The 20109-nt window shown below is 44.9% G+C and overlaps 1 protein-coding gene and 1 pseudogene across 6 annotated transcripts in view; both read right to left on the bottom strand.

Annotated features, from left to right (window-relative positions):
* ENOX1 (ecto-NOX disulfide-thiol exchanger 1) overlaps positions 1–20109 on the bottom strand; it is a 1047374-nt gene that overhangs the window by 194339 nt on the left and 832926 nt on the right. For all 6 annotated transcript variants that reach the window (XM_063952856.1, XM_063952852.1, XM_063952853.1 and 3 more), the window contains one exon: positions 17907–18113. In XM_063952856.1, the coding sequence (XP_063808926.1) occupies positions 17907–18113 (207 nt within the window). The remainder of the gene's footprint in view (positions 1–17906; positions 18114–20109) is intronic.
* Positions 5174–6295, bottom strand: LOC135050421 (2',5'-phosphodiesterase 12-like; annotated as a pseudogene).

Genomic DNA, 20109 nt, shown 5'->3' with positions numbered 1-20109 from the left:
CGGAGCAAGTTAGCCCCATTGCTGGGACAAAGCCTAGTGCCGGAGCATAGAACTGGCTATATATATATATATATATATATATATATATACACACACAGGTTGAGTATCCCATATCCAAATATTCCGAAATACGGAATATTACGAAATACGGACTTTTTTGAGTGAGTGTGAGATAGTGAAACCTTTGTTTTTTGATGGCTCAATGTACACAAACTTTGTTTAATACTCAAAGTTATTAAAAATATTGTATTAAATGACCTTCAGGCTCTGTGTATAAGGTATATATGAAACATAAATGAATTGTGTGAATGTACACACACTTTGTTTAATGCACAAAGTTATAAAAAATATTGGCAAAAATGACCTTCAGGCTGTGTGTATAAGCTGTATATGAAACATAAATGCATTCTGTGCTTAGATTTAGGTCCCATCACCATGATATCTCATTATGGTATGCAATTATTCCAAAATACGGAAAAATCCGATATCCAAAATACCTCTGGTGCCAAGCATTTTGGATAAGGGATACTCTGTATATATATATATATATATATATATATATATATATATATATACACAGACAGACACACACACACACACACACACACACACACACACACACACACACACACGCACACACACACACACACAACTGACATGTGAACATTCATTAAGCAGCAAGGGAATACTCAATTATTTAAGTTAATGGGGGAGATTCAAATGTTTGAAAAGTTGGTTGGGTGACTGTTTTTTCCTGTCTATTAGATAGGAAAAAACAGACTCCCAACTGACTTTTCAAACATTTGAATCTCTCCCAATATGTTTGAAGCAGGTAAAACTGGCAAGCATAAGGAGCTGAGCCACTCTGATAAGCGCCAAATTGTGATGGCTATTAGGTTAGATGATCTGAAAAATTATAGGTTTTGTGGGGCGTACCTGGTACACAGTGGTTAGTACATACCAAAAGTGGTCTAAAGCAGGACAACCGGTGAATCACCCCAGGGACGTATCTACCCATTGGCCAGGATGGCACTCGCCAGGGGCGCCAGCCGAGGAGGGGGCGCCGCCTGGCAATGCCACCCTTGGCCAATGGGTGGAATCACTTAGTAGTGGCATCACCTGGGCTGGAGGATCTCACAGTAGGCAGGAACAGGCGCCGGTGTTCGGCACCGCAATGCACTAGTGAAGAACGTAAAAGTAAACTACAGTTCCCAGCAGCCCTTGCTGTCGGGTGCTCCTGGCAGCAAGGGTTGCTGGGAGCTGTAGTTTACTTTCACTTAGTTCACGAAGTGGGGTGTTCCTGCCTACTGTGCCATCCTCCAGCCTGGGCGATGCCCAGCTTATCACACTAGGTACTGCAACATAGTAATTGATATGTGCTTTGAGGAGGGAGGACTACTGTATATGCAGGGAGGGGAAAGGACTATATGCAGGGGAAAGGGGGAGACTCTGTGCTGGAAGGGGAGAGGACTATATGCAGGCAGGGGGGAGACTCTGTGCTGGGAGGGGAGAGGACTATATGAAGGGAGGGGGGAGACTATGTACTGGGAGGGGAGAGGACTATATGCAGGGAGTGGGGACGACGACTCTGCGCTGGGAGGAGACAGGACTATATGCAGGGAGGGGGGAGACTATGCACTGGGAGGGGAGAGGACTATATTCAGGGGGACAATGACTCTGTGCTGGGAAGGGAGAGGACTATATGCAGGGAAGGGGGAGACTCTGTGCTGGAAGGGGAGAGGACTATATGCAGGGAGGTGGAGACCATGGCTATGTGCGGGGAGGGGGAGACCATGGCTATGTGCAGGGAGGGGGGAGACCATGGCTATGTGCAGGGAGGGGGAGACCATGGCTATGTGCAGGGAGGGGGGAGACCATGGCTATGTGCAGGGAGGAGGCAGACCATGGCTATGTGCAGGGAGGAGGCAGACCAAGGCTATGTGCAGGGAGGAGGAAGGGGACTAGGGACTATTGCTATGTGCTGGGAGGAGAATGGAGACTACAGCTATGTGCTGGGAGCGGGATGGGGACTACTTCTATGTGCTGGAAGGGGGTGGGGACTACGGCTATGTGCTGGGGACAGGAGGTTATCTACGCATTGGCCAGGATGGCACTCACCAGGTGCACTGGCCGAGGAGGGGGCACTGCCTGGTGGTGCCACCCTTGGCCAGGGAGTGGAATCAATTAGTAGTGGCAGTGCCTGGGCTGGTGGTTCGCACAGCAGCCAAGAGCTGGCGCCGGTGTTCGGCACCACAATACACCACAGTGTAGAAACTCAAAATAACCTACTAGAATGCTATTCTTAATATATCACTACATCACCACTACTAGGTAGTGCGCAGAGATACCTTTTCACTGCCATTAATATTTGATTATATCCCCTGACTGCGGGTGGCATCGCTGGACAGTGCCCCTCCTTGGCCGTGCCAGGCACTGCTGATTTCTACACAGTGTGACAAGGATTACTGTGTGGGCATGATGTGTAAGGGGCACTAGTATGTGACATGATGTGTATAAGGGGTACTACTATGCAACATAATTTGAATTGGGAGTACTATTCCCACAAGATCATGTCCCTTTTTTTGCACATGCACCTTCCCTATTTCAAATATGGGAAGGGGGGGGGGGGGTGCATCACTCCCTTACTTTGCCAGGGGCACCTGGTCCCCTAGATACACCTCTGAATCACTGACAGGCAGGGCCGTCTTTTCGTATGGGCTCAGTGGGCTCTTGCCCAAAGGCCCCAGGAGTATAAGGGCCCTAGGCTGATAGCTGAGAGTCCCCTCTTTCCAGGGGTACCAGATTTTTTTAAATCGGCCCTGGGGAACCAGAGATATCGGACTTCAAAACAGTGGTCCTCATCCGAGCCTGTTAATTGCTCTTCCCAGCCAGATATCTCGGGCTCTGTATGACTTAGAGTTTTTCTGAGGGTACATTTCAAAATCTGTGACTCTCCACTTTCGGTGGACACTGGCAGCTTGTCTCTACTATGCCCAGAACCAGAGATATCAGCCTTCCAGCAGCTGGTCCCTGCTCCAGCTCCACCTGCCTAATATGCAGTTTTATATATTTGTTGGTGGATTGCTCTGGTTCCTGAACTGTGATACCCAAGTCCCAGTACCTCCTAACAGGTGGGACTCTCTAGTTTTTTTTTATCCCATTCAAAGCTAAGGAACTTGAGATATCTGCAGTCAAGTAAGCTGCTCTCTCACCAGAAAATGATGAAAATTAAGCCCACTCCACTATCTACCCCTCCCTTATGTATTAGACACCCCCTGCCACCCTGGAAGTCATGTACCGGGGCCCCTTCATTCAGCCCAATGCCTCCTTCTACAGTTTAGTGTTCTCCCTCCCGCCCCATCTGTTCAGTAAAGGAGTAATTAGCAGAAATTACTGCTCCAGGTCCTACATGCTGTGCGGAAGATAGAACACCCCCTACCACCCACGAGACATCAAAGCTGCCGCTGATAGCACCCCCCCACCCCTACCGCTGGAGGATGAGTTGGGGCCCCAGTGTATTGCTGTGCCCAGGGGCCCACACTGTTGTTAAGACGGCCCTGCTGACAGGATCATGGGCACCTATGGCTCATTGATGTGCATTGTGAGCAAAGGCTAGCCCATCTGGTCCTATCCCTAATGTAGCACAAATTCCTGAAAAAGGTAATGCTAGCTATGACAGAAAGGTGTCAGAACACAGATTGCAGTTGTGTGCCCTTGCTGGCCCCTGTCCTTCACCAAAAGCACCTACAGTACAAGGACCAAGGAGCAATGGAGGAAGGTCACCTGGTGCATGTGTGTTGTTTACCTGAAAATAGGGGACTGTGTATAAAATAGTAGTAATTTCTAAATGCTTAACACAATATATTTGTTCAACCCCTTAAATTAAAGCAGAAAGTCTGCACTTCAAATGCATATTTTAATTTCAAATCCATTACGGTGGCTTACAGAGCCAAAATTATGGAAATTGTTTCAGTGCACAAATATACAGTATATGGACCTAACTGCATTTGTGTGTGTGTACACTCATCAGTCATAAAATTAAGGCCACCTGTCTAATATTGTGTGGGACCCTTTAGTTTCACTAAAACTGCTATGTGTCTTCTGGTATCTGGCAGCAAGACATTAGCAACAGGTCCTTTAAGTCCTGTGATGTGGGGCCTCTATGGCACGGACTTGTTTTTCCAGCACATCCCACAGATGCTTAATTGGATTAAGATCTAGGGAATATGGAGTCCAAGGTAACACCTTGAACTCGTCATGTTCATCAGACCATTCCCGAACAATTTTTGCAGTGTGGCAGCGCACAATATCCTGCTGGAAGAGGCCACTGCTGTCAGGCAATACCATTGTCATGAAGGGGCGTACTTGGGGGCTGATTCCAACCTGATCGCACGCTGCACTTCCTCGCAGTGGTGCAATCGGGTCTAGCATGCGCATGCGAGGCGTTGCCGGGGAACGACGCTGACTACGAAAAACGCGGTCGCACCGGCGACCGTAAGAAGATTGACTGCAGGAAGGTGTTACGGGGCGGCAACTCACCTTTAGGAGCCGTTTTTGGGGTGTGGTAAGAAAAACGCAGGCGTGTCCAGGCGAACGGAGGGCGGATGTCTGACGTCAAAGCCGCGACCCTCATCGCTAGACACGTCGCATAGGGTAAGTATGTCCAGCCCTGGCCTTGTTTTGTGTGAAACTTTTTTAGCACAGCAGGGCTGCACAAGCGATCGCAGCCCTGCTATGCTAAAATCGGAGATTAGTTGATCGCACCAGCAGCAAAAAGTTGCTTGGTGCGATCAACTCGGAATGAGGGCCTTGGTCTGCAACAATGTTTAAGTAAGTGGTACTTGTAAGTAACATCCAAGTTTTCACAGCAGAACATTGCCCAGAGCATCAGAATGCCTCTGGCAGCTTGCATTCTTTCCATTGTGCATACTGCTGCCTTCCCAGGTAAATAACGCACCCACACCTGGGCATCCACATGATGTAACAGAAAACGTGATTCATCAGACCAGGTGACCTTCTTCCATTGCTCCTTGGTACCTTGTACTATAGGTGCTTTTGGTGGTGGATAGGGGTCAGCATGGGCACACAACTGAATTGTGTGTCCTGACACCTGTCATATCCAGAATTACCTTTATCAGGAATTTGTGCAACAGTAGGGATAGGACCAGACGGGCTAGCCTTGCTCACCAGGTGCATCAATGAGTGATAGGTGCGGAACCTTCTCCTTGGTGGATGGGTACCGGGAGAGCTGCTCCAGCAACGGATCACTGGTCAGGGCCACCCCCAGCAAGATGTCTGTCTGGCTGCAAAGGCGGTAGCGGCTTTGGGCGATGGAAGGAGGCTAGGGCCTCGTACAAATGTTCTACAGGCGGAAGAGACCATCCAGGCAGAAGACCTCCAGCACATGGGCCAGGCTGTCAGAGAAGACTGTGCAGTCCACATACTGGAGGCAGAGCAGGTCGGTGCTGTAGCTGTTCAGCTCCATGCGGATCAGGCAGTGGCGGTACTCTAGCTCCAGGTTGCACAGTACAGGAAAAGCATGGTGTGGGCCTGCTCGGAATGTGCATACACATTGGCTAGCATGTTGTAAGACGCGGCCTGGGTAACCGGCTCCTCCGTTGGCCACTGCGTATACAGATGCTGCTGGTCGAAGGTGCAGGCTTCTGGCCCGGCCTCCACGGGGGCCCTCCACCTGCAGCTCCTGGCTCTCCCATCCCCCAGCGTACAACACAGCTTCAGCCGCAGGCCAATGTCGCTGATAGCCAAGCTGTAGACCCACTCGTGGCCAGCCTAAAACCACTCCTGTTCGATCGGCCATTCAGACGAGCCCTGATTGTACCACACGCAGGGGAATTGCTCCAGGTTGATAAACTCCAGGCTGAGGTGCGGACAAAAGGGGAAGCCGGCCATGATGTGCAATGGCAGGTGCAGCAAGTGGCAGGTCAGCAGGTTCTGCTCCACCTGGTAGACGAGGTTCCCCACTAGCAGCTTGGCCTCGGCATTGGGTGCTGCCTCGTGCAAAGGCTGGCCACAGAAGAAGAGGCGCATGGGTGGCTCTGTTGCGGTGACTCCTTCTGCTACTTGATCTTAGTGGTGCTGGCGGAGATCCAGGCCAGGGCCTTGCCCAGAAGCTCGTTCTGCTCCCACTGCAGCTGCCGATGGGAGCCGGACAGGCTGAGGGAGATGGTCTTCTTGGCCTCGGAGAAACGGCCCACACCATCGCCTTCTCCATGCTGCCCGTGACCTTGCCCAGCACCCTGCACAACAGCATCCACTGGCGGGATGAGGTGCTCATTGTACCCGAGACTGGACATGTTTTGATAACACAAACAGGCAGCAACACTTATGAACACAGTCAAATTCAGGATGATAGGATGTTAACTACTTCTTTTCCATCTGCACAGCAAAAATACAATTCTGGTTCAAAATTAAAACAGGATTTGTAAGTAATAATTTGATAATGTGTTTATTATTGATAAGATTGCATATTTCTCTCTACAGACATCAAGAGAATCTGTGACAGCATGAAATCAATTTTATATTTTTCTGATACAGTTATTTCAAATAATTGGGCTAATTTAGAAAAGTCGCAAGACTAGCTCAAGTATTTTCACCATAGGGGAATGAAATCTTCAGCTCTGCACAGAAGGAGTGAGCTTCAGGAGACTTGGGGAGAGGGCAGCCCATTTTTATTTTTCAGAAAGCAAGCTTTTTTTTTCTTCCTCTTGAAGCGTGCTTCAAATAACCCTGTGCAATGCAAAAACCATGCTGGGGGCATGGGACTTTGGACCATCTCCAATTGGAGAAGGCCCCCGTTTCTCCCCATCCCCTCAGGAACAAAAAAGCAAAATTTAGGTGAAAAGGAAATCTTCAGGTCCCCTTTCACTGAAGCTAGAGGGACCCCTGAGTGCTTGACCCCTGGATCCAAAAAAAACCCTCTTAGGGAGCAAGGATCTTCGGGGCTTGCTTCTGCTACAAGACTCAAAGTTGTCCCTTTCTCCTCTGGGATAGTCAAAGCTTCCCCCCTGGGGACTGGATCCTTCAGCACTCCCCAAAAGAAGAGGCCCTCAGGATCCAGAAGGATCTTACGCAAACCCCACGAAAAGGGGAGATAACATTTTTTTTCAACACTGGGCGCAGTTTAAATCACACACCGTTAAGAATACAGGGACTGTAATTTTTTCTTTCTAATAAATTTTCCTATGAGTGGGAAAAGTCGCATACACCTGCAGAGACTGATGGGAAAAGATCCACCTACTCTGACATCAGTTTGGTCATGGTGCAAAATAACGCAAATAAAAATTTGATATTTTGAAAAATTAAGTGTATATATATATATATATATATATATATGTATACACACACACACACACACACACACACACACACACACACACACACACATACATATACACTGTGCAAATGTTTTAGGCAGGTGTGGAAAAAAATACTGCAAAATGAGGACTCTTTCAAAAAAAGAGGTGTTAATAGTTGTTTTTTTTTAGCAGTTAACAGAATGCACCTTGAATGAACAGAAGAGAAATCTAAATCAAGTCAATATTTGGTACTGCCACCCTCTGCCTTCAAAACAGCATCAATAGTTCTAGATACACTTGCACAAAGTAAGGGATTTTGTAGGATTATAGTCAGGTGTATGATTAGCCAATCATACCAAATAGGTGATAATGATCATCATTTTCATATGTAGGTTGAAACAAAGTCATTAACTGAAACAGAAACAGCTGTGTAGGAGGCTTAAAACTGGGTGAGGAACAACCGAACGCTACTACAAAGGTGAGGTTGGGGGGGCGGACAGTTTCAGGTCACAGGTCATACACCATGGCAAGGACTGAGCACAGTGGTCGGCCAAAGAAACTTAGTGCATCAGATGAAAGACACATCATGCTTACTTCCCTTCGAAATCGGAAGATGTCCAGCAGTGCCGTCAGCTCAGAACTGACAGAAACCTGTGGGACCCAGGTACACCCATCTACTGTGGTCTTCATGGAAGAATTGCGGTCAAAAAGCCATACCTTCGACATGGAAACAAGGAAAAATGGCATAACTATGCACGAAAACATAGGACTGATGAATCAAAATGTGAAGTATTTAGCTGTAATAGAAGGCAGTTTGTTTGCCGAAGGGCTGGAGAGCGGTACAATAATGAGCAAGTTAGGGGCTGGTTTTCAGCAAATGGAGTTGAGTATTTGGTCAGGATTACTGGTGTCCTCAATGCTGAGAAATACAGGCAGGTACTTATCAATCATGCATTACCATCAGGGAGGCGTCTGATTGGCTCCAAATTTATTCTGCAGCAAGATAACGACCCAAAACATACAGCCAATGTCATTAAGAACTATCTTCAGCGTAAAGAAGAACAAGGAGTCCTGGAAGTGATGATACGGCGCACACAGAGCCAAGATCTCAACATCATCAAGTCTGTCTGGGATTACATCAAGAGAAAGAAGGATTTGAGCAACCCTACATTCACAGAAGATCTGTGGTTTGTTCTCCAAAGTGTTTGAAACAAGCTCCCTGCAGAGTCCCTTCAAAAACTGTGTCCAAGTGTGCCTAAAATTGTTGCTGTTTTGAAGGCAAAGGGTGTTTACACCAAATATTGACTTGATTTCTATTGTTCATTCCCATTGCATTTTGTTAATTGATGAAAAAATCTATTAACACTTCTATTTTTGAAAGCATTGCTGCCTTGCAGCATTATTTCCACAGCAGCCTAAAACTTTTGCATAGTACTGTGAATCCAGATATAAAGGATCTATCTGACCAAGTTTTCGTAAGAAAGAAGGATTTTCTGCAGATAACAACACATTCCGTTTGTATTAAGGTAAGTAGCTAGGAATTTTCGAAACATTTTTCTGCTTGCTGCGTAGCAGAAAATGATAAGTGCTGTAGAGAGCAATGGCTTGCTCTCTACAATGCGATTATGTAGGAGTCGGGCATTAACGTAGAAGATAATTGCGTTATCTTCTCTGTTAAGCCTCTTACATAGCTGTGATACTTAAAACATGTGTAAACTTTAGTTCCGCATGACTTAGGTAAAACATTTGCTTACTAACTAGGCCCCAAATTGTTTATCATTAAAACAACTGCATATAGCCTTACTGAACTAAAAACTGCAACCACATGGTTACTAAGCAAGGCATTATCACACCATAAAGAAAAACCAGCATAGACTGGTCACAAACAAGATAACATCCCCCAGTGTTGCCTTTAATTGGGATTGTTGGGTTATGTAGACTATGGGGTATATGCAATTGCGGTCGAATTCCGGCTGACAAGCGTGACCCCACATAACCTCGCGGTCTACCGCTGACCGCAAAGTTCCCACCATTGGATACAATGGAGCGCCTATGCGCTACATTGTATCTCGAGTGCGCCGCCTGATTGACAGCCCAGACGCGCACAGCCAATCAGGAGAGTGCCATAACGTGGCGCTCCCTGATTGGCTGAAGGGACCCTCTTTGACAGCAGTCACAGGGGGTCCCGCCAGTCGGGGAAAGGGGTCCCATGTGTAAACATGGGACCCCTTTCAGTGCGTGGTCCGTGTTTTCCATTTTTTTATTTTGCCAAGTACGTGGATTACAAACAAGAAGAGGACCAATCTACACTGGATTGTTGTGAGTATAATTTTATTTACAGGTACCCCGTGGATTCTACGTGGAGAAGGGGACCGACTATTCGTGTCAACATAGGTAAGTATGTGTGTATGTTGGTGTGCATGTATGTAACAAAGTTGTACTGTCACGGTGTGTGTGTGTGTACTGTTTTTATTTGGGTATTTTTTTAGTAGTAGAACTACAGGTACCAGCGGGCCCGTTTTTACCCTGCATGCTGGTACTTGTGGTTCTCCAAGTACCAGCTTGCGGGGGAGGCTTGCTGGGACATATAGGTCTTCTACAAAAAACAATATTCTTTCATTTTTCACTCTGGCTATCAGCCCCCCATCCACCGCCCTTGGATGGGGGAGGACAGCCTCGGGCTTTACCCCTGGCCCTTGGGTGGCTGGAGGGGGGGACCCCTTGATTTAAGGGGTCCCCACTCCTCCAGGGTACCCCGGCCAGGGGTGACTAGTTGGGGATTTAATGCCACGGCTGCAGGGACCGGTATAAAAGTGTCCCCCAGCTGTGGCATTATCTCTCTAGCTAGTGGAGCCCGATGCTGGTGTGAAAAATACGGGGGACCGCTACGTGTTTTGTCCCCCGTATTTTTGGCACCAGGACCGGACGCAGAGCCCAGTGCTGGTTGTTAAAATACGGGGGAACCCCTCTCATCCCCCCCCCCCGTATTTTTACAACCAGGACCGGCTCAAAGAGCCCGAGGCTAGTTATGCTTAGGAGGGGGGACCCCACACATTTTTTTCAGGAATTTTAACACTTTAACACCCCTTTCAACTGAAAACCATGCACTGATCTCTCCATATTATTGTCGTTAGTAAAAAAAATAAAAAAATATTCTTTTAAAAAATCGATTAAATAATACTTGTGGCTCCTAAGGACAAACCAAGTAGATAATCCCTTCTAATATAAATAGATATGCTATTAGCAATAAAACAAGCACCAAAAAATTCATGTTTTTAAAATTTTTTATTAGATCACGACAGGGAAATGAGGCGGATTGAAATTGACGAAATGACTGTCGAAAAGCACTGTTGTCGAATCGACATTCTTCAATTGAATATACTTTTATAGAAAAGCCGCATTTTAACATTGCAGACATGTCGAATTGAAAAAATGTCGAATTGCCAAAAGTTGAAAATGAAACGGCAGGTTTTTTGTTGAAAAGTACTGTATTGCATTGTCGAATCAAATTCCAACAGGTTTTTTGTGTCGAAAATGACCAGTTTTTCGACATTTTCGGCAATTCAACCTCAATTGCATATACCCCTATGCAGTTCAGAGAGAAGGACGTAAAATCTCTATAAGTAGGCAGAACCTTTTATATTACTGCTTCATAGTGAAATGTCTTAGTAAATATCATAATTGGCTAGGCTACATAGATCATCTGTCCATTTTCATATTTCTAATCCAGGGCGGGATGTACCGTTTAACAGTTCACTTACGTTAAACAGGCCATCAAGTTGCAAATTGGCCTATGTTATAGAGCTTAACATGCAAAACAAAATCAACAGAAATCAAATTAAAGCCTGTGTTGCCGCAATTAGCAATCCCACATTTTTTCAAAGTTTCAAGATAAATTGCCAGATAGAATAAGGAGAAGGAGGGTGGGGGTGTTTCAATTTATTATGGTTAAAAATGCTGGAAGCCTGTGGCTATTCAATTACAACCTCTTTCTTGGCTAGTAAATCTATAGATTCCGGGATACTCCCTGGACATATGGGTTAAAAGGGGGTACACACCTAGTGTTGTGTGCTTACTTTCTAAGCAATCTGACATAGCGATAGTGATGCGCGGCACCGTGCATCGCTATCGCTGACTCTAGTCAGATTATTCACTTCACCGCTGGGTGAAGTAAGCGCCCCCCCCCCCTTCCCGGTCGCTCTGCAATCATTGCGCTGTGTGCTGAGCGTTCTGTGATAGATTGCTAAGCACACATCTCTTCGTGTGTACCCCCCTTAACATGTTCATGGCACCCGCAAAAGAACCATTTAATGTGGATTTCTTTTCAAGCCTGCTCATGCTCGGAAAAAAAAAATCCTCGTTAACTGTGCACCCTCCAGTTGAATTACCACAGCTAATTGAATTTCCTCCTAAATGTAGTTTTCAATTTGCCAAAATCACACCAGACAAACGCACTGGAAAATAACGATCCATCAAACATGCGAGATAGCTTTAATCAAAGCTACAGTATCTGGATTGTAGTTTTCAGGGCCCAAACAAAACAGTAATAGGGGAAAAAATGTGCAGGTCACCCGCCCTTATTTTAAAATTTGAATTACTGGCCTTTTTGATAGATATATACACAGTATTTTTGGTATTTTACAAATCTCTCCACATTATTCTCATAGGGGGGAATTCAATGCTCATTGCGTGGATGTAGCTGGCCAATTAAAAGTGCCCAGGGCTATTCAATGGACTGCATCATGCCCGCCACGTAATGCCTCAGTTGCGGTAAACTGCATCTCCCAGGTCACATTCCGGACATGATGCTGCTACAGCACGTGGTAACACCACAACTAGACCAGAGGCACAAGTTAACAAGGATTTCTGCTCACACCCTCAGGAGGGAGCGAGCAGAAATCTACTAGTGGATGGTTTACAGCACAAGTAATTGAATAGCTCTGGGCACTTAGACTGTAGTGTACATATAGGTTCACAAGCTGGTGTCAACATTTATAATGGAGGAAAACAAGCCTCTAGCAGGCAGCTTGAGAGGAAGGAGTAACAGGAGACACTGCATCTGTGTTTTAACATTTGATTTGTGTACCAGGTACCAATCTAAGTTGTACTGTGGAAACTGGTTACAACTGGTTTTGCAAACAGGGTATACGTTTGGACTTTACTTGAGTAAGCTCCACGTCTACTACTTCAGACTATCAACTTATGAGTGTTGAGCAGAGACCAAAAGTAGCCTCCTCAGATTTAGATGAAGAGCTTAAAATACATATTTGAACCCTGAAGCTGCGAATGGGGAGAGCTACATGTGCAAGATCTTTAAACTGCACTGACGGCGGCCTAGTCCAGACGACGGCCTGGTCCGGACAGCGCGACATGGAGCCATTGGGAAGCGAGCACATGATCCCCTGCTGACCGCTGATGACTGCACTCAGTGGCGCTTAGGGAAGGGCGGGGGAGGGGTGGGGGGAGGGAGAGGTGTAAATATTGCTGGTATGGAGTCGGGAGAGAGGACGCTGCTGTATGCTGCACTGGGAAGAGAGGCTGCTGCAGCAGTGTCCTCCCTCTCCCTGCTTGATGTGTGGAGCAGCCACCTGGCACCCCCTCCACCCAGGGCATGCGGCACAAACTTTATTTTTAAATATGTTATACAAATACCTGTGTGTGGTGGTTACTTCAGCCATATTAGTGTATAAGTGCAGTGGTAAATCCAATTCTATACTATTGTATCAGTTTGTGGGATTTCCCTGATTGGTGTATCCCAATTTCCAGCTGGTGTGCATACACAAGCACATTTAATCACTGCAGCTGAATACCAATTTATTTGTATTATTCAAAAGACAAATTTACTTTTAAAACAGTGTCTTCTTGCTAATTGTTCTATATTCATTTTGCTATTTACCCACAGAAGTTACTATACCATGCTTCTGCCCCTTCCACGGGGAGCTCTCCAAAGCTCAGAAAGAAAAAAAAAAGAAGGTAATGAGAGCATCAGTTATGCTAGCCTGCCCATGCAAAATGAGAGTGAGCACCCAGAGATATGAGGGGGCATAGGAAGCTATTACAGAGCAATACTGGCTGCACTGTCGTATGGGAGTCAGATGTAAGCAGTATTTATTTTACTGTACCTTACCCAATATTTACATTTGACCTCTATCAGCACACATGCTAAGCATTCACAAGTACTGTCAAGTACTCTCTGCATACAGTAGCTCATCTTTTGCAAAACCATGCATGTCATGTATGCATTTTGTTTCATATTCACCACGTGTGCAAATATAACATTTTGCCTCAAGCTTTGCTTTCCGCACTACATTTACAGCATGCAGTACAAATATCATCTTTGCTCTAACGGCAAGCTAATTAACAAATTTGGCTCTAATTTAGCACATTTGTTAAGCAATGTAAGGTGCTAATTTAAAATTCTTTATATTACATTAATGTATGAAATAGGTGGAGCACGACAATCAGTATAACATTTTTTTGTCAGATTTATGAATACCTGTGTTCAGTAACAATTATAATTTTTTGGACTTATTGCAATTTAAGAATATAGCACTGCTAGTTATTCAGGTTTTACAGTTACTTTCACATTATAAAGGAACTAAAAAGAGCTAAGCAAGCATAGAGGAAATTTATGTGACCCATATATTTGGTGACTCACACGTTTGCCTAATCTTTTTCTTTAATTATTAAAGTGTGTGCCTGCCAGCCACTTTATTATTTTGTTAAACATGGTCTGAAGCTTGTAACTAAATTATACCAAAAAATATATGAATATTGGTCATAATTCAAGCAGAAGTGATAAACATGATAAAAACATATAACTGAAACTGGCTAATACTGGATTTCTGAATTTCAGAACCACTTGCTGGACAATGACCACCTATTAATTAAAAAGGAAACAAAACAAAACAATACAAACCCAAGCTATGCATGCAAACAGGAAATTACAATTGTAAAATTATGCTACTATTTGTTATAGGTTATTATGCTTACACAGAATGCAAAACTCATATGCTACAATGCAGCAGCTCACCACAACACTTCAGAATACCAGGTTTGCCCAGATTGTGGAGTCCTACAAAATGTATCAATAAATACACAATAAACAAAAAAGGCAGCCTCACTTAGCACTCTAGGGGGTTTAATTAGTAAGGGACATATCCAATTAGCAGCTGGGTTTACCATGCAGTGAAAGTTCTGAGTTTAACACCCGGAGCTATTTAATTATTCTGCATTAACCCCACGGAATAAGGTGCAGTAACCCAAAGATTCCACATTAAATGTGGAATCTATAGGTTTCCCTATGTATTAAACCCCATAGGTGCATTTAACCAAGAATTTCTGCGTTATGCGCAGGGATGCAGGACCTAACTGATTAGGGTCTGGGCTGTCAATTAGCTGTGCTAATTGGATATGTCCCCAAGAGACAGCTTGTAAAAGCTGCCCCTTTCCAGTTTGAGGCCAATGTACAAGGCCAATGCTTCTAATAGCAAAACACAGGGTGAATAAACTTGGTATATAGTATAAGGCCCTTGGTGCAAAACACTTTTACATTTGTTTTCCCACCAGGAGTGCATTGTGAATATAAAAACATAAAAACAATTTTATGTGATCATTATACTATATTATAATATAAATACATTTACAAAAGCACCCCAGAGGATATAATTAATGTTGCTGAAATTGTATACTTAGATAGTATTTGAACGTATACCTGTATAACAGATGTGATATATACTGCAAGAGACAGTCATGCCTGGATTTGTGGAAAGGTCAGTGATAGATTAATACTGGGCTGTACATACATCAGTTTCCCCCACTCATTGTGTCACATATGCACTACTACCCCTTATCATACATCCCCCACTCTGCCCTTGGCCCTTACGCCCACCAGCATCTCCTATTACTGCCACTCATGCACTCCCCACTCTCCCCTCGTCACATCACTACAATCCCATATTTTCACATCAGTCCCATTACTACTTGTTGTAGTGGCCAGTGGAGGAGAAGTCTTTATCACAGCAACTGCTCCATGTGGGAAAAGTCCATGCATAGCTCCACTGGCTCCCACTGTTGATGTCACTTGTGCTTTGAACAGACCAATCACATCACACATAAATGGCATGAGCTGTGCACTGCAGGCTCATGATCTCTCCTCCAACAAACACTGCAGTAGTGTAATAGGCCCTACACACAGGCCGATTTTTTTGAAAGATATGAACGATTTTTCGAAATATATTAACGATCTCGTTCATAAATTAACTCGTTAATATCTTTCAGTGTGGAGGCTCCAGCGATGAACGATGCGCGGCCCCGCGCTCGTTCATCGCTGGTCCCCCGTCGGCTGTGCATGCAGGCCAATATGGACGATCTCGTCCATATTTACCCGCACTTCAATGGAGCCGCGTGACGGGGGGAGTGAAGAAACTTCACTCCCCCGTCACTGCCCCCCCGCCGCCGGGTCGCCCGTCGGCCGTATCCGCCGTCGGGCAGCTCGGCGGCGGATCGGCTAGTGTGTAGGGCCCCTAAGGCTGCTGGAGTGCACAGTAGAGGAGGAAAGACTGCGGTGCTCCCACAGCCTTCAAGGCATTTTTAGCCCCATGTCCGCTATTACTCTAGGCAGTTCACCCAATTTCTTTATTATTTATTTAAAATGTGAATAAGAGTTGCTGTCCAGTTAGCATGATAGAAATTCTATACATTTTAATAATTGGCTAAAATGCATGTATCCTTTAATACAGATGGGTAGTTCTGCAGGCTTGATTGTAGATCTCTATGGTGATGGAGGTTAGGAAAGTGGAGCCATCGCAAAAACAGCTTGGACGTGAGGGGTGGGGCAAAACCTATAAATCTAAGCCTGCTATCATAATCAACATAGAGAACAGGTTCTCAAGCTCGGTCCTCAGGACCCCATACAGTGCATGTTTTGCAGGTAACCCAGCAGGTGCACTGGTGTATTAATTACTCACTGACACATTTTAATAGGTCTACAGGTGGAGCAAAGTATTGCAAAATATGCACTGTGTGGGGTCCTAAGAAATGAGTTTGAGAACCTGTGACACAGAGGATTACTGCTGAACAATATGGGCACTGTCACATGGGTGCACTGATGTCAGCAGCACCTAACCCATTAAATCACAATCCTCTAACACCAAACCTGTCCTATCTTAAATGCCATTTGCTGGTTTCCTCAAATGAAAAGGAATAAGCTAGAAATGGACTTGCTGGTTCATGGCTCTCAAGCTGTAAAGAAAAGTAGTGCTCTGATTTTACATAACATGAGCTGAAATTACTTCTGTTGAGGTGAATGTACTCTACAGATTACAGTTAATATTTCAGAGACTAAGTATAACTTTAATGCAACATTAGGGCATTTAAGGACTATTTATCAAAGCTTGCCGAGAGATAAAATTGTGAGAGATAAAAGGGCAGATGTATTAAGCCTGGAGAAGTGATAAAATAGTGATAAGTGCAAGGTGATAACGTACCAGCCAATCAGCTCCAATTGACAGGTAGGAGCTGATTGGCTGGTGCATTATCACCTTCTACTTATCACTGCTTTATCACTTCTCCAGGCTTAATACATCTGCCCCATAATACCAACCAACCAACCAACATTAGCTCATAAGTGTCATTTTTCAAATACAGCCTATAAATTTTAAGGCGGAAGCCGATTGGCTTGTATTTTATCTCTCACAATTTGATCTCTCTCCCTGTTTTGATATATACCCCCATTAGACTTTTAGGGAGGATTCCATTGTCTGTAGTGGCACCCTAATGAATTCAAATAGACCGGGTTTAGCCGCTTAAAATGGCTAAACCAGTCTAAAGTCCTGGTTAGGGCACCAAAGCTCCCCTTTGAGCACCCAATCTACAAACACTTTTCACACATTTTTGCTTGCAATCTCTGGAGGCTGTGAGAAGAAATGCATCCACGGGCGCCCACTAGTGACAACTGCCGGAGCAAACCAATTGAATCGCCTCCTTAGGTTGCGAGTACAAAATAATATGGTAGGATCTATGTGGCTACAGGAGAAAACCCATTTAACCTAACACACTTGTGTAGAACAAAGACCTGTCATTAATTGCAACACTGTATAAATATTAGTGATGAGCGGATTCGGTTTTACTCGGTTCTCAAAACCGAATCTTATTGACTCACTGATGTCACGTGTTTTGGATAGCCAATAAGATTCGGTTTTGAGAACCGAGTAAAACCGAGTAAAACCGAATCCGCTCATCACTAATAAATATGTGTGTGGTTATATCAGACAAGTGTTAAACTATAAAAATGTGGGACTGACAAGTAAATTCAGAATTCTGTGTAGTATAGTGGGTATTACTACAGAGAATTATATATATATATATATATATATATATATATATATATATATACTCAGAACAGATAGATGGAACTTAACATTTAAAGTTGACTAACCAAAACTTTAAATTTGCACTTAAGTGAAAGACAGCATAGTGACTGAGGCATAAATAAAATGAGCCAAGGTCGTTAAAAGGGCAAAATGGAACATATGAGGGAAATAAAAATGACAGTAAATGGGGCATTGCTGGAATTAGAATGTACTGTACCAGATAGGTAAATGGCTTTATCAACCATGAATTCTTCTGCAAATCGAATGTGACAGAAATTCTTCTTGCTTTTGCGTATTGCTGTAATATCTCCGCATTGCTCGAAGAGCTCTTGAATAATCTCCTCTGTGGCATTTTCGGGTAATCCTCCAACAAATACAGTTTTACAGCCTGGAGGCCGCTCTCTTGTAGAAGGTGGAGGCAAGTCTATAGTAAATGGAAAAAAAATTAGGATAGTAAATATTAAGCATTTTTTTAAATCACAAATGCCGGCAAGGCCAGTATACTTGAAATGCAAATTCCCTTATGTAAAAGAACATCTGCAAACATATCTGTAAAACTATCCAAACCCTGACGGATATATACAGTATGAGACTGCACTTATATTTGTTCTGCAGCTGAATGGTTATTGGTCTACTGTATGTTAGCAAACATTTTTCAGGGATATATCATTACTACACTTTACACTTATATTTATTTACAGACACATGAAGTATTTGGGGTATATTCAATTGAAGTCGAAAGCTGGCGTCTGTGGAAAAGACGGCAGTTTTCGACTTTTTTAGGTCGGAAGGGGTTCCGACCTATTCAATCTAACCCCAAATTTTTCGACAAGTCGAGGAATTCGACTTGTCGAAAAGCACATGGATCGGTGGAATAGTTGCCGATCCACGTGCTTCTGTCGAAAACATGGCCAAAACCGATCGGTTTTGGCCCCCTTTTCGACCATCTCAATTCGACTTTAAAAAAAAGTCGAAGTGAAATGGGGAGAGCAGCGACGGAGAGGGGGAGAGCCGTGCTGGGGACAGAGAGAGCCGCGCCGGAGGATGTCGCAGCCGCCGCTCACAGCAGCGTCCACCCGGCACCAACAAGTAGGACCTCTCTTGCTGGAGCCGGGTGGACGCTGCCATGAGCGGTGGCTGTCATGCAGGGACGGGGAGAGGCAGAGAGACGGGGGGGGGAGAGCCGCGGGCAGACAGGGAAGAGCCGCAGGCAGACGGGGGAGAGCAGCGGCTATATACATACTTTTTACCGGAGGCCGGGATCTCTACTGTTATGATCTAGACAGCAGGATCCCGGCCACCAGGATGCTGGAAGCGGGGCAATCTGTCGTCACAGGTTATATTCTCCCTCTATAGGTGTCGTGGACACCCACAGAGCCAGATTAGCCTGTGTCGCCGGTATTCCAGTGGCGGCATTTCACCGCCTGTCGGGATTCTGGCATCGGCATTGTGACCATTGTGTGGTCCTTGATATGATGATGGATGAGCAGCCCTGGCTTACAATCTCCGTTTCAGTTCGTCCCAAAGGTGCTCGATAAGGTTGAGGTCAGCGCTCTGTACGGGCCAGTCAAGTTCTTTATGACACCAAACTCAGCAAACCATGGGCCGGATCTAATTCAGTGTGAGACAGCCGGAGCTCCGAGATTCTGTCCGAACTTGTATGTTTTTTTAAAGCGGCAATCAATTACAAGGCAAAACCCTACGAGTCTAACACTTGTCTGATAAAATTTACAAGTTTGGCCAGAATCTCAGAGCCATGGCAGTCTCGCACTGCATTACATCCGGCCCCATGTCTTTATAGTCCTTGCTTTGTCCACTGGGGCATAGTAATGTTGGAATAAAAGTTGGAAGCACAACATTGTTCAAAATGTCTTGGTATGCTGAAGCATCAATATTGCCATTCACTGGAGATAAGGGTCCTAGAACAAACCCTGAAAAACAGCCCCATACCATTATCCCACCTTCACCAAATGTCACAGTTGGCATAATGCAGTCAGGTAGGTAACATTCTCCCGGCATCCGTGAAACCTAGACTCGTCCATCTACTACCAGAAAACACATTTCCACAAGTGATTTCCACATCTTCATCCGACGCTTGCCATTAGACTTGGTGATGTGAGGCTTACATGCAGCTGCTCAGCCATGCAAACCCATTCCATTACGCTTCCACCGCATAGTTTTTGTGCTTACATTAATGTCAACTGACGTTCGGAACTCTTCAGCGATGAAATCAGCAGAGCGTTGGTGACTTTTTTACGCACCATGCGCCTTAGCAGTCGCTGACCCTGCTCTGATTTTATGTGGTTTTTCGCTTCATGGCTGAGTTGCTGTTGTTCCTAAACACTTCCACTTTCTAATAGTATCATTTACAGTTGACCGTGGAATATCCAGCAGGGATAACATTTTTGGAACAGTCTAAT

Source organism: Pseudophryne corroboree, chromosome 2, assembly GCF_028390025.1.
Source record: "Pseudophryne corroboree isolate aPseCor3 chromosome 2, aPseCor3.hap2, whole genome shotgun sequence".
Classification (NCBI taxonomy): domain Eukaryota; kingdom Metazoa; phylum Chordata; class Amphibia; order Anura; family Myobatrachidae; genus Pseudophryne; species Pseudophryne corroboree.
Note: the sequence above shows the minus strand (reverse complement) of the source record. Positions and strands in the feature narration are given on the sequence as shown.